The sequence below is a fragment of the Musa acuminata genome, chromosome BXJ2-11 (genome assembly GCF_036884655.1).
Source record: "Musa acuminata AAA Group cultivar baxijiao chromosome BXJ2-11, Cavendish_Baxijiao_AAA, whole genome shotgun sequence".
NCBI classification, from domain to species: domain Eukaryota; kingdom Viridiplantae; phylum Streptophyta; class Magnoliopsida; order Zingiberales; family Musaceae; genus Musa; species Musa acuminata.
This window is the reverse complement of record NC_088348.1, coordinates 2,341,834-2,357,336: the sequence shown is the minus strand read 5'-3', so window position 1 is coordinate 2,357,336 and position 15,503 is coordinate 2,341,834. Positions and strand designations below refer to the sequence as shown.

Here is a 15,503-nt window from a genome sequence, read left to right as displayed (position 1 = left end):
TGATTGCCGATAACGCTAACCCCACGTAGTTTATGACGCAGTCAAATTGTTAACAACTGGATGTTATGGGACTCGGTCTTATCCCAAAAATATAAAATTGTCTAGATGAATTTTCTTGATGGAGGGACAGAGTGGCAGCAGGTGCTAGGGAGGCCGATTCCGAGGTTATCTTCGAGCAGAACCAGAGTAGATTCGATCTCCATTGGGACCCTACACAACATATCGACATCAGGTGGGATTCCTAATCCGACCTCTTTGATGTTTAAGTTAGCTAATAAGTAACTGATTCTATATCAAGTGGGAGTTTTTCAAGGACCAGTCTCTTCTTTAGGCATTGGGGATCGATTTTTATATATGTAGAACCTACAAAAAGGGAACTACGACTATAATAGTCGCTCGTACCTCTTGTGATGCATTCATGTGAGCAATCAACCCGTACAACCTCCTGTTGTGTAGGTCAACCTGTCTAGGCTCCTTGGCACGTTGCCGATTCGTATCGTCCCGTGCGGAGCGGGGTTGGTAGGGGATGACTGAGAGAGTGTCTCCCTCGTCAAACGGATATCGCACTATCCTCCACGTCAACTCCCTGATGATTGCTAGTTGTTGACCTACGACTAGTGCTGAAATACTCTCAATCAGAAATAAAAGGCTATTCCATATTTAATGTTATGCAAATTCTATTCTATTTTGAAAAAATTATATCCCTATCACAAATAAAAGACTATTCCATATTTAATGTTATGCAAATTCTATTCTATTTTTAAAAAAATTACATTATATTATATTAAATAATATACATTACCAACATACATGGAATCACACGGGTAGTTTATAGAGTATCAACACTTGTTATTTGTTATAAAGAAAAAGGAAGATGTTTAGAAGTATGTTAGAAAGTGAAGAAAATTTGTGATGTTCCTTATCATGAACAAGAAAGAAATTTATACTTTTTTTTTTGAGTTTTTGTACACATATACGGATGGACGGTAATTTGAATCTTAGGTGAGAACCATGTCAGCCGATAGTAGATTTAGAACATCAATACTTGATCTCCCTCCCACTATACTCTCGCAATATCTTCATCAATAATTTAGATATCAATTTGTGTAGTTACAAGTGCTTTGATGTTCAAATTTTAATTTCATATATGTGAAATCAGACACCAATCGACCGAGTGAGCTCCTGATATATTTTTTATGAATTTTAATCATATAATAACTACATTGTTCGCCATGACTAAAATAACCTATAAATAAACATAAATAATAAGTTATTTACTAGTCAATTATAGATATATAACGTAACTTTGTTCAAACACTGTTTAACCAGTTTGAGTCCAACCAATTCGTTTGGCTGATTCATACGACATAATAAGCGATATATAGTAGATAAATTTAATGGATTTTCGATTGGGATGTGTCTTGGGGATGTTTTTAATACTTATTTTAATATATAGAAGTTGATTGCTTTCACACTGTCCCGAATCTTTTTATTTTAAGAAATAAACTTTTATTCCATTAAATCTTGTAAATTAAAAATATCATTTTGAAATAATCTACTAAAAAATATATGATTCCCATATTAATAGGGGATACATTGTCGGTTAATCATCCGATACATCACCTTCATGTGGTGCCTATAAAGGGAGAAGAAGACGAAGCTTTCTTCTCATCATTTATGATTAATAAGATTATTACTAACTTTTTTCTTATCATTTATGATAAGAAAGAAAAATAATTACAATTTTTTTTCTTATTATAATCAGAACACAAGCTTCCTTCTTGTCATTTATGACTAGAAAGATAATCATAAACTTCCTTCTTGTCATTTATGACCCAGCATAAAGGCTTGTCTTTAACACAAAAAAAAAGAGGAAACTTATTTGGATTACTCGCATCCGCACTCATACATCTCAAGTTACTTAGGCGTCAGAAGGACTAAGTTAGAAAACCCCTTCTGACCTCGATCTTCATATAAGTGAGACCTTAGGAACTCAATGTTTCCATCTCGAAGACACCTCAAACAATCCTATGCATATAGATCTAAATCATGTTGAATTGACGAACATGTCAATGACATTTTCTCATAACATTTTAACACTATGAGGGCCCGATATCGCAGGAATGTTCACTTGCTAACCCTCTCAACAAATGCTTGAACGATGAGACTCTACTCCCAACTCATAGCACTTTCACTCAAGGAAGGCAACAACCGACCTTTCCTCATGTGGATGCATCCACCTCGACACAAACATTGATATGATGCTAATGTTTGTTTAACGACCCTGAGTTACCTACTTGTCCTCAATAAGGCGTTCCTGAACCCCTAGTAGCTGCAGACACTAATGGGCATGATGCAAGCTATTGCTCTGCTCTTACCCTAGCTAACCTAACAAACAATGCCACCATCGTGGTCAGCAGCTCAACCGCCACTGGTGCCCGTCGAGGTTCTCTCACCCAATGTAATACTAATATCTCAAAAGCGCTTGAGGCCCATCGAATTGAGAACCGAGGAAATACCCCACTCCCCAATTGTGGAGTTCAGCGAATCACCACAACATTAATCTACTCCACATAAATTCCAGACCTAATCAACAGATTTGATGGATGATTCCCTAAGGATCCAACTACAGCAAATAGACCAACGCTTGGAAGAGATGCAATGAGAATTCTAATAATCCAGAGAGGAAGAGTCGGCCAACCCCATCTCAGGTTGGTCGTCATTCATTAAGGACATCCAGGATGAGCTGATTTTGGTCAAATTTCATCTCTCATCATTAGAGGTCTTTCATGGTAGTATCGACCCATTAGAGCACATTTCTCCTTTCCATGCCCAAATGTCAATATATGACACTTCCAACACCTTGATATATCATGCCTTCCCAATATGTTAAGTGGCTCAACACAAGAATGATACACCCATTTTAAATCGCTCTCTATCAATTCGTTTGTTCAACTTGAAGGAGTTCAATCTTCACTTCCTCGAGAATATATGTCCGAAGTCATCGATGATAATGCTTCTCAAACTCAGGCAAGAGTAGGAGGAAACACTCTCAGACTTCATTGATTGGTTCACCAATGAAATCCAATGCATGTAAGATACTCATTCGTCACTTATAATGCAGACCTTCATGATAGGACTCAACCTCTCTCACCTTTTTTTGTTATTGGTAAAGAAGCCACTAGCAATAATTTTTTAGGTACTCCAACAGGCCAATTAATATAACATCATAAAGGTAACAGTCTCGGGTAAATGCAAAGAGACACACAAATGGCCGAGACATGATCAACTATAATTTGCCTCAATCACCGTGACAAAGAAGAAGTGACTGACCCTAGTTGCCTTGCCTAAGGCTCGAGTCGACTCCCTTGAATATTATTAAAATTGAAGTTTTTTATATATAAAAAAGAAGAGACTCTTAAAAGATCCTTAATTGATAAAGACTTTAATGGAAAAGAGAGAAAGATCCAAGTAGTATCATTTCTATCGAGATTACAACCATGACATGGAAGATTATCGTGACTTGAAAGAACAAATTGAAGAAATCATTCATCGAGGATACCTTGGACGGTTCATCCGAAGGAACTAGGAACCTTCACCCTGACCTCAGAGGCTAATGGAGAAACAAATTGACATCATCATTAGTGGACCCACCTTGGATGGAAATAACTCCTTGTGTTATAATGCTAATGCCCAAGCTACCATTCAAAAATGCATGCGGATGAGGGATAGCCTAAAAATCACCTTCAAGAGGAAGAAACAGAGTACTTCATCTTGAACCATAATGATGCCTTAGTAGTCTCCATGAGGATGATCAATGCTCGAGTGAAGAGGGTCCTGATTAATATAGATAGCTCTACTAATATCCCCCCTATTTTGACGCTTTTGAAAAACTTAGCTCTCGACCAACAACCTCATCCCTATGACCTTTTCATTGATGGGGTTTACTAGCACCATGAACTTACATATCATACTTGGAGATTAATCATACTAAAAAATGGTGATGATAGGATTCATGGTGGTTGATATCCCCTCGGTATACAACGCAATCATAAGTTGGCTCATATTGAACAGGCTGATCAATTGATTGATGCTGCCTCGGGTCATAAGCTTTTCACATTTATGGACCATTCTTATTATATAGCTAAATAAGAATGGCATCGGATGATCGAAAACACACTTCCTTTATTAAAGCATATATTGCTATCGAGTCATATCATTAGAGTTCAAATGTAGGGCCAATATACCCAAAGATAGTAAACAATATGTTTAAGCACCTCGGGAGGAACATCAAAGTATATGTAGATAATATGATAGTAAAAAATAAATCGACTAACTCGCATTTGATATACTTAGTTGAGATATTTCAAGTTCTAAAGAAGTTCAACATACGCCTCAATCAGACTAAGTGTGCTTTTAAAGTCAGCTCAAGAAAGTTCCTTGGACTTATTATACACTGAAGGGGAATAGATGCAAATCCTGAGAATGTGCGAGTCATATTGGAGATGCACGCACCTTGGTTGGTGAGGAAAGTCCAACAATTATCTCGATCAGATGATAAGTGCCTACCCTGCTTTCAAGTATAAAAAAAAACCCAAATGGCTTCATGTTGACTAAGGAGTGTCAGACTACTTTTGAAAGATTGAAGCACCACCTTTCCTAGTTGTTGCAACTCTCCCCCTCTACCTCAAGCAAAATTCTAAGTCTCTATTGATGGGGATATAAACAGGAATAACCTTTGTATAGGAACAAATACTAGAAGACCAAAATACGCAGCGGAATAAAATGGAAACACAATCAAACAGAACACCAAGATATACGTGGAAAACCCCTTCAATGTGAAGGGTAAAAACCACGGAGCAAACTAGAGATAATCCACTATAAGAATAATGAATGTACAAATCTCAATCTCTTGCCCAAAACCCTAGCAACAACCACAAGAGAATAACTGGGATACACGGATCACGTCACTGCCCACAATATCTAAAACCTCCCAAGTAATCACAGCAAGAGCCTACTGTAGATTTGATCTAACATGAGATGAGAACACTGCTTGATGATTGAGAACAGTCTCTCTGCGTTGTCCTTGTCTTCTTCCCTTTCTTTCTCTTCCTTTTCTGCCTTGTTCTCCTTCTTCTCTTTGGAATCTCGTCGCTCCAAAAATCTGTCTTGTTGCTGCCTTTTTATAGCTTTAATCTGTCTCTAAAACGCAGACACCACACCCCCCTAATCTTAATTAGGGTTAGGTTAAGAGGGGGTGTGGGCTATGGGCTGATAAAGCCCACATGGGCCATCAGCCTAATAACCTCCCCCTTCAGCCCATAAGGGAGGCTGTCCCATGACTCCTCAATGTAAAGTCATGCCGACCAACTGTCAGCATATCTCCTGTCTTTCTTTTGATAAGGTCTTCGTCAACATGTATGCTCCGTTGTCATGTGTATAAATTTTCTGAAGCTGCAACTGCTTCTCTTCAAATACATTTCGAATCCAGTGGTATCTAACATCTATATACTTTGACTTGGAATGAAACATTGGGTTCTTACACAAATGGATGGCACTTTGGCTGTCACAATGCACCACATAATTTTTCTGTTTCAGCCCCAATTCTTGTAAGAATTCTTTCATCCATAACATTTCTTTGCATACCTCTGTAGCAGCAATATATTCTGCTTCTGTGGTAGAGAGAGCAATACACCTTTGTAACATGGATTGCCATGACATAGCTCCCACTGTAAAAGTAAGTACATAACCTGAAGTAGACTTCCTCGTATCTATATCTCTTGCCATATCTGCATCTGTGTAACCTGTTAACACAAGTGGTCCACCTCCAAAGCTTAAACAAACCTTAGAGCTCCCTCTGAGATATCTAAAAATCCACTTCACTATTGCCTAGTGCTCTTTGCCTGGATTTGTAAGAAATCTGCTAGTAACACCCACTGCATATGCGATGTCCGGCCTCGTACATACCATTGCATACATTAAACTTCCAACTGCTGAAGCATAAGGAACCTTTTGCATTTTCTCCTTCTCCTCATCACTTGACGAACTCTGTTCTGAGCACAACTTGAAGTGACCTACAAGAGGAGAACCAACTGGCTTAGCATTGCTCATACTAAATCTTTCCAATACCTTCTCGATGTATTTCTCCTGTGACAACCAAATCTTCTTATTTTTCCTGTCACGGGAAATCTGCATGCCTAGTATTTGCTTTGTTGGCCCCATGTCCTTCATTGCAAAAGACTCACTCTGTTCCTTCTTCAACCTGTCAATTTTAGACATATCTTTCCCAAGAATAAGCATGTCATCAACATAAAGTAAGAGAATAATAAAATCCTCACCAAACCATTTGATGTACACACAATGATCTGAACCCGTTCTTTTGTATCTATTTTCTGTCATAAATGAATCAAACTTTCTGTACCACTGTCTTGGAGCTTGCTTTAGCCCATACAAGCTCTTCTTCAACTTGCAGACAAAATTATCTTTACCTTTGACTTTGAAGCCTTTTGGTTGCTCCATATAAATTTCCTCCTCCAAATCACCATGAAGGAAAGCTGTCTTCACATCTAACTGCTCAACCTCCAAGTCCTGACTAGCAGCAATACCAAGAGCAACACGAATAGAAGACATTTTAACAACAGGAGAAAATATCTCTTCAAAGTCAATACCTTTCTTTTGACCAAAGCCTTTCACAACCAATCTAGCTTTGTACTTTGGTTGAGAACAATATTCTTGAGTCTTCAACCTAAAAACTCACTTGTTCTTCAAGGCCTTCATTCCATTTGGTAGCAGCACCAAATCATAAGTGTGGTTCTTCTGAAGAGTATACATCTCTTCCTGCATAGCAACTAACCACTTCTCTTTCTGCTCACTCTCAACTGCTTTCTGGTAACTCTCTGGTTCACCTACATCAGTAAGCATCACATACTCATCTGTAGAGTATCTTCTGGAAGGTTGACGTTGTCTAGAAGATCTTCTCAATTGAGGTTCTACGGGAACTTGCTCTCTTACTTCTTCTTGCTCAACATGTCCTGCAGGTAAATCAACATTAGGCTCTATACTATTTTCCTACACATCTCCCCCATCACCCTGATATACTGGAGGAATAACTGGGTCACAATCTGCTAATCCTTCTATAGAAGTCTTGGCTGGTGCCTTCTTCTTCAAATCTTCAAAGGTTTGATCCTCAAAGAAGATCACATCTCTGCTCCTGAACACCTTCTGCTTTTCTGGATCCCAAAGCCTGTAACCAAACTGATCATGTGAGTAACCAAGAAAAATACATTCTTTAGACTTACCATCTAGCTTGGACCTCTCATTGTCTGGAATATGTGCAAATGCGCGACAACCAAACACTCTCAAATGCCTGTAGGAAACATCTTTCCCTGACCATACATGCTCTGCAACATCACCATCTAGGGCTGTACATGGTGATAAGTTGATCACATCAACTGCAGTCCTTAAAGCCTCATCCCAAAACCTTTTGGGTAGCTTGGCCTGTGAAAGCATACATCTGATCTTTTCCATGATTGTGCGGTTCATCCTCTCTGCAATTGCATTATGCTGAGGTGTACCAGGAACTGTCATCTCATGTTGGATCCCATGTGACCTGCAATATTCATTAAACAATCCCGTATACTCACCACCATTATCTGATCTTATGCATTTCAATTTCCTTTCTGTCTCCCTTTCAACCCTGGCATGCAACTCTTTGAAGACATTAATAACCTGATCTTTGGTCTTCAAAGCATAGGCCCAAACTTTCCTGGAAAAATCATCTATAAAAGTGACAAAATAAAGTGCACCACTTATACCAAGAACATCAACAGATCCACCAGGAGTTTTTGTCCTCAAAGGACCACATACATCTGTATAAACACGGTCTAAGGCATGCATTTTTCTAGACAAAGCAGTACTAGCAAATGAAACTCTATGTTGTTTACCAGCCAAACAATCAATACAAGGGTTCAGATGTATACCTTTGAGATCTGGTAATACCTCTCTCTTGGAAAGAGCTTGCAGCCCCTTCTCGCTCATGTGTCCCAATCGCCTATGCCACAACTCCATATTGAAGTCTTTCTCTGTAGCATTTAATTGCTCACCATAAGCTTTAGCCTGCAACCTGTACAAAGTATGACATTTCTTTCCACTAGCTATAACAATAGAACTCTTACTGAGCTTCCATTGCCCTCTGTGAAATCTGCTTTCATACTCTTCATCATCTAGTCTTCCAACTAAAATTAAATTCAGCCTCAAGTCAACCAAATGCCTCACATCCTTAAGTACCAACTTGCAGCCAAGGTTGGTCTTTAAATGGATATCACCCATGCCAATGATGTCTGTTGTGCCATAGTTGCCCATCTTGACAACACCAAAGTTTCCAGACCTGTATGTAGCAAAAAACTCTCTCCGAGGTGTAGCATGATAAGAAGCACCTGTGTCAATCACCCACTCAAGATCCTGACACACACAAGAAAAAATATCATCAGAAGGAGACAAAATCAAATAATCACCACCCTGCACTGTAGCTGTAGTATTATCCTTTGACTCTGTAGACTCCACTTCTTTTCCCCTTTTCTTGTTCTTCTTAGGTTGCTTACATTGGTTCTTGTAATGTCCTTTCTCACCACATATCTTAAATTCGATGGATACTGATATGGTTGTGTTGGATGCTAACATGGTTGGGTTAATGATCATGGGTTTTTTTATTATTATTATTGATTAGAAAGCCATCTATTGATTCAGAGGACTCTCGAAGCATAACAATTTCATTGGCTTGACAAGTTGGTCACCTGCGTACATATTAAGGAGTCATGATCGATCCATCAAACGAACTAAGTATTACTAAGAGGCTTGTAAAGCAATTTTTGATGCCTAGTCCGAGGGGGCACGTTAGGCAACTTTTTATGCTTAGTTCGAAAAAAAGCATATTGTGTAGCTTTTGATAGTTAGCTCGAGAAGGGCATATTGATAAATCTTAATGATTAACCTGAGAAGGACATGCTAGGTAATCTTTAATGCTTAGTCTGAAGGGGATGCATGAAGCAATCATCGATGCTTAGTATGAGATGAGCACATTGAATAATCTTAGATATTTAGCTTAATAACTGTGCATTGAGCAACCTTTAATGCTTAGCCCGAAAATGATACACTGAGCAGCCTTCGATTCTTATCCTGGGAAGGGTGCATCGATCAGTCTTTGAAGCCTAGTTCAAGAAGAGTGTATTAGGCAATGTTTGATGCTTAGCTTGAGAGGACACATTCGATAATCTTCGATGCATAGCTCCTGAAGTACACATGGGGCTGCCATCGTTACTTAGCCCAAAAAGAACATATCGGGCAATCTTCGAGTTAGCCTCGAAATGACGCATTGAGAAACATTTAATGCTTAGTTCGAAAAGGGTGTATCGATGCTTAGCCTAGGTGCATCTTACAATTCGCATTTAAATGAGTAACTACTATGAGATTTGACAGTAGGTCAGAGATTACATGTTAGCCAAACTTTGCAGCATAAGTAACTATCTAAAGCGGATGAGAGCCCTATGGGTAAAAATTCTAAATGAAAAGTTGATTAAGCGACAAAACCAAAGATAGAGAAAGTTAAAAGATGTATGTGAGGTGAAGGATTACCTGGAGCTATAAAAGGCCTCCTTGAAGTAAGAGAGGATCATTATGCATTTTGAGTCCTTGAGTTCTTAGTTCTCTATCTTCTAAAATATCAATATTTTAAAATTTTGATGAGGATTAAAGCATGTACATAAGTAATGCTTCTAGTCTCAATAGTGAACTTGGAGACGAAGGTTGCCAGCATCTCCTCCTCCCCCTACTAAATAGCAAGTAAGATTATTGTGATTCGCTTGAGATTATAGCTTTCAAAAAATGTTGCTCGAACTCTTTAGCAAACTATGTAAATGAGGTGATCGATAGTAGTTGTAAATGAGAGTACCATTTTGGCACAGTGCCCCAAAGCATTATTAGGAAGGATAAACACATTAAGATATCCAATGTGTCACAAAGGACCATTTGAGAATAGAAAACGATCACATGCTCCATTGGGTTGGTGTTACCATCAAGTAACTCTAACATCCAAAAGGCTAAGGGAATCCACTCCTCTTAGACTTTTTGGATGGAGGGTGACTTGCAAGCACCTTTTGCATGCTCTTTCCTTTTGTGAGGTTAAAATCCTAATACATATCATCCAATCATCTATCCATCTCCTAGATTTGGGTCATTATAGCATAGTCAATAGAGTCTACTGATTGGACTTTTAAGTTAGGCACCACCGACAAAGAATGAAGGGGTTTGTTCACTTTGGCCATATGGGACCGTGGAGTACCTTTGTCAATGGTGCCTTTGACGATAAACATTTTGGCACCGGAGGCATCACGATTGGCTAAGGATGTTCACTAGTATTGTAGGTAGTTACTCTTGTGGTTATCGATTTGCATAGCTACAAGCTTGGCTAACTATGAGATGAAGGGGATGATAGAGTGCATCATCCTCATTGGTTCTTGCACATGCTGTATTAGGCTTGGGAAGACTTTGATGGGAGCCATCATGTGTATGAGGACGTTTGATGATAAGATAAGTCGACAAAAGGGAACATTAGCTATTGCCCAAGATTGATGAAGGTGTTATAGGTGGCAAGTGGAGCATCTTTGTCGGGGGCTCTTTGGAGGTGTGACATAGCGATGCCCTTATACATGCTGGCTCTTCTTTTTTATCAAAATATAATAGGAAAATATTAGTGGTTAGCCTATAATGTTTGTCCAACTAGCCTCAATCCTGATATGACTTGCACTTGGAGTCTTCCAAATCGACCAATATACCTCGAGGAGTCGAGAGGGGGGAGGAGGGTTATACCAAGACTTTTATCGAGTGGGTTTATAGCACAGTTAGATCCTAAAGTGAAACAAGAGAAAGTAAGGATGAACAAGGTCCAACCTTGATAATTGTGATATAGCTCACCTTTTATAGCTGGTCCCCCATACCTACTAGTAGTCAATAAGAATATTTCACATAGTTTAGGAAATATTTTTTGATTATTTTAATTATTTTAGATTTGACGAATGCTGATATGGTTAGGTTAAATGTTGATGTGGTTGGGTTAACGCTTGTGGGCTTTGGTCTTATTTCTACTTATTGAGATTACACGTGTCGAGTTTTGATTAAAGGTAAACATTTCCCCTATCATCAGAAATAATTAAGCTCGACTATTATTGAGTCATGAGATCATATGTCAAATCGTTAGAGCTACAATTATTATGTAATGTTTCATTTTGACACTAGGATTACCAATATCATCTTCAAATGAATTAATTGTCTTGTTGGCGCAGAGTCATCATCTATATCAGAATGATGTATCAATCAGATGGTCATGATATATCATCAAATAACCTACATGTCATACTTTTTAGATCAAAACTAAAATACATTATCCAATGATTATAATTATAACACTTCTAAATTTGATTTCATGGGCTAAAATTTTATATTTAAATTTATTTTCAATAGATATATTACTATTAATTTAGACCTAACTATTTGAGTCAATGATTTATGTTTAATAAATTGATAGATCATTTGTCCCATTGGATGACTCATTAACCAAAGCAATTGAGTCACAACTATCATCAAAAAACTATTCTAAGTTGTTTCTTCTCCTCCACCACTATCATTATAAAGCCATATCTTTTCTTAGGTATTTTATTTAAAAAATCTTACTATTGGGCTTTTACCAAATGATGCTCTCTAATTGATTTTTTTTTAATCTCGGAGCATTTTTTTTATCAACTTAACTAAAATACCCCTCTCCTCCATCGGCCATCGTCGACCCCATCGCCATCGTCATTACCTACTACTACTAGTGGCACCCCCCTCGTCACCCACCCTAATCACCTCTTTTCTCCCTTTTGCTTTCTTCTTGCTTCAAGAGATAAGAAGAGCGAAGAAAAAAAAAGAAAATGACGCTCGTATGAGAGCAGAGAGTGATGGTGGAGGTGACGATGAGAACAACAAAATTACAACAATAATCAAGAGCAATTAATGGAGGGGAGAGATATTTTCATTAAATTGATCTTCTACATAAAAATCAATTAAAGAAACATCATCTGATTGAATTAAACAGTAAAAATTTTGTAAAACTAAAATTTCCTATTTCTTCACCGGAATCATATTAGTCCCACTGTTACCATCGTGAAAACCGATCTTCAACTCCATGGCAAGCTCAGCTTTTCTTGTTTGGCATGACATTTGTCAATCCCAATTTAATACTTTTGCCAGAAGAAAGAATATATATTATATTCAGTATCGTATCGGCCTATCAGCCTTTCATTCATGCTGGGCATGAACAGGTAAAATATTTTCTTATCATTTTGGTATCTTCGGAAATCTTGTCCCCTCCAGGATTGCATGTTTTGATGGATGAAACCAGTGAGGACTGGTGGGCTCAGTGCTTGATGTCGTAGCTTCTCTATTTTGCATGCCTCTTCTCTTTGGCATGCGACCTCGTTCCGCCGCTCCTATCCTTGGTGATGGCGATCGCGAGGTCGTTCGGGAACAAGGATCGCCAAACAAATGCGTGCAGAAGAGTGCACAGGAACAACAGAGACACCATGGTCGAGGACATGAGCGACAGGCTCAACGCCAGGCCCTTGCTGAAGGCGCACGGAACCTCCTCCGCGTACCTGATGCTGGCGACGGAAGCCGTCGTCATCGGGAACGTGTATGCCCACCACGCTATCGAGAACCTTCCCTCCAAAGGATGATGAGTTTATGCTACGACAGAGGGTAAAAGGAAAAGCATTCTTGTGCTCGATTTATGAGCCTTGAGGAGATGTTTACCTGAATCCTCTGAAGAAATTGATGCGCACGACGAGAGAACAGTAGAGGAAGAGGGCGATGAAGTAGAAGGTCCTGGACACGGCGTCGAACTCCCCGTAGATGGCTTTCCACGCGATGCTCGCCGCCGACGGCGTCGCGATGAACATGGAGTACACCGGGTGCAGCTCCTTGGGCAAGGCCTCGCTGGTCGGCAGCCTCTGGTAGAGGGTCACGAACACGCACAGATAATGCGCCAGCCCCACCGCCCACAGGAACTTGCCGGCCTCCTCCCACCCTACCCTGGCCGCCAGGATCGCCCCGACGAAGTTGCCCACCACCGAGAGGTGGGACGACGGGTTGGCCACCTTGGACAGCCGGCGCTTCCCTCCCGACAGCCATTGCCCGTAGATCTTGAGCTCGAGGACGAAGACGGGCGCGATGAAGGTGCACCAGGTGGCGGGGTGAAGCAGATTGGGCGCAATCCTGGGCGGGGTGCCGATGGCCAGGAACATGCAGGCGATCCACGGTGCGAAGAAGAAGTTCACTCGGACGGGGTGGAAGTACTCGCGGCGTACGGCCTCGAAGTAGAAGATGCATTTAAGTGTGTAGGTGACGGCGACGGCGACGAAGACGGCGAGCGCGATGAGCCACAGAGCGAGGTTGATGTCTGGGGTCACGTGGAGGAAGGCCATGGCCGGGCTTGTCGCCAGGGCGCCCCACAGGATGGCCTGGCTCCCGAGGCCGAGACACATACCGAAGCACCCGATCGGAAAGCGGAGGAGGAACGGCCACACCTCGTCCTTCGGCAGGAGGATGTCTTCGTAGTCCTGCGCGAGAGACAATTAGACGACATCTGATACATGCGACCCGACGTATTGTAGGCATCATTAGAACTGCACGGCCATTAGGAATTACTCTTGATTACCCTGACTTGGTCGAGCTCCGGTCCTCGAAGTGCGGCAAAGTATCTTCCCGCGGGGACGCTTTCGTTAACTCTGTCCTCCATTCCGGCTGATCCGGGGGCGCCATCGGCGCGGTGCAGATCTGGCCCGTTCTCCCTTCTCGATGGCAACAAGGAATTCTGCCTTGATCCGAGCGTCGATTTCGTCCGAAATATGTTGAAGTCTCCTTTTCGGTGGGCGGCATCCCCGCCGGCGGCGCTCAGGCCTCCTAAGCTCTTCCCATTCCGCGACAATACCCGGTTATCCGCTTTGGCCTTTCTGCTGCTTCCACGCTTTATCTCCTTCCCTGTGTCAAGCACGGCGATGCCGCTTTCCAGGGAGATCTGCCGCGCAAGTAGCGGCATTGGCTTCTTCTCCTCTCCTGAGCTGCCTCCTCCTGCTGCACCTGCTCGGATAGGCTGCTGCCCATCTCGGAGGTTGGCAAGGCCATCGTTGCAGTCGCTCAGCACCGTGTGGATGTCCACAAAGGGTTGGCCGGCCGGAGGAGAAGGCGCAGAAGCCATTTTTGATGGCAAGTCTGGGGACCTCAGCGAAGGTCCATGACAGTCTGGTGCCACAAATTAGCTGTTGGAAGAGACTATATATGGATTCCCCGGACGTCCAGTTGTACGAACGCGAGTATGCATGTCAACGTGGGATCTTCTATTAACGTGTGCATCCATTTAGACCCATCCTTTTCTTCTATTAACGTGATGATGGGGTGTGGTTGATCGATGAATACTGTTCGTGGATGGCATCCGTAGGGGTGGGGTGTGGGTGATGCGAGCTGTGAGAGATGTCGCTCACGGGTGGAATCAGGAGAGGGTGGGGGAGGTGTTTGTGTGGTGGGGAGAGTGGAGGCGAGAGAGATTTGCGCGTGGGAATGCCCACGGGAACACCGAGGAAAGGATCCAACCCATAAAGACGAGAGGGCGAGGCGAGGTTGGATACTCTCTCTCTCTCTCATGCCTTGTGACTTTGACCGTCTCAGTCTGCTTCATTTATGATTCAATGAGTGGGCCACTTTTGGATTTCCATGACTCTGTTGTGAAAAATAAATAAATAATAGAAAAACCAATATCTTGAGTTGAACTCGCAATAGAGTTTAACTCGCAGCGGGACACGTATCCAATGGGACGAGAACTGGCCATTGGGCTTGGCATCGGCCCAAAGTTGGGTTTCCATGACGCATGAGGGCTCGGGCCATCACGAGCCATACCCAAAATCACGGTCCACACAAGTCGACTTGTGTGCTTCACCTGCCGGTCTTCGTTTTGTCACCTACGTGTCATTTCGTGACTCGACCGATTGATCTATCAGCCAACATCAGTGAATTAGAGGCGTGGTTACTGCAATTTTAACGTTGGATTAGAGGCGGCAGATAGCTCCTCAAATCCTCTGGTGGGTATCCTTTACGTTTCTATTAACATAAAACAGTACCAAATGAAAAGATCATATATGCAGCTCTCGATAAAAGCATGAAATGAAAAACTATGTGTTTGTTTATAGATGAAATCAGTTTCTCAAAAGCGGCATTTTCCCTAAAGTACTTGTTAAGCCTTCTTTTATCTGTAAACATGGAACAATTGAACACAACACAGCTGGCGAAAGAACCGACCAACTCGAGAACAGCTTGACGATGGATGGGAAGCACGTCTCCGGTTGAACCAAGGGGTGATAGCCTGAACGTGAGACCAGTCGCTGAAATGATTGCACGCCTATGCGTCTCGATGTTGTACC

At 41.4% G+C, this 15,503-nt stretch overlaps 1 protein-coding gene across 1 annotated transcript; it reads right to left on the bottom strand.

The window, feature by feature from the left end:
- Positions 1-1,038: 1,038 nt before the first annotated feature.
- Positions 1,039-14,392, bottom strand: LOC135626274 (guard cell S-type anion channel SLAC1-like). Its single transcript, XM_065131465.1, has 5 exons — positions 13,748-14,392; positions 12,844-13,649; positions 12,519-12,749; positions 8,563-8,593; positions 1,039-1,077 (listed from the first exon to the last, which is right to left on the bottom strand). The coding sequence occupies exons 1-5, from the start codon at positions 14,285-14,287 to the stop codon at positions 1,039-1,041; spliced, it is 1,647 nt and encodes a 548-aa protein (XP_064987537.1). The 5' UTR covers positions 14,288-14,392.
- Between the last annotated feature and the right edge of the window lie 1,111 nt (positions 14,393-15,503).

Coding starts and splice junctions, on each gene's coding strand:
- LOC135626274 (XM_065131465.1), bottom strand. CDS start 14,287: ATGGCTTCTGCGCCTTCTCCTCCGGCCGGCCAACCCTTTGTGGACATC. Junction 13,650..13,747: donor CGGAGCTCGACCAAGTCAGG/GTAATCAAGAGT, acceptor TCTCTCGCGCAG/GACTACGAAGACATCCTCCT. Junction 8,594..12,518: donor GCCATCACCAAGGATAGGAG/CGGCGGAACGAG, acceptor CCAATGTAAGCA/ACCTAAGAAGAACAAGAAAA.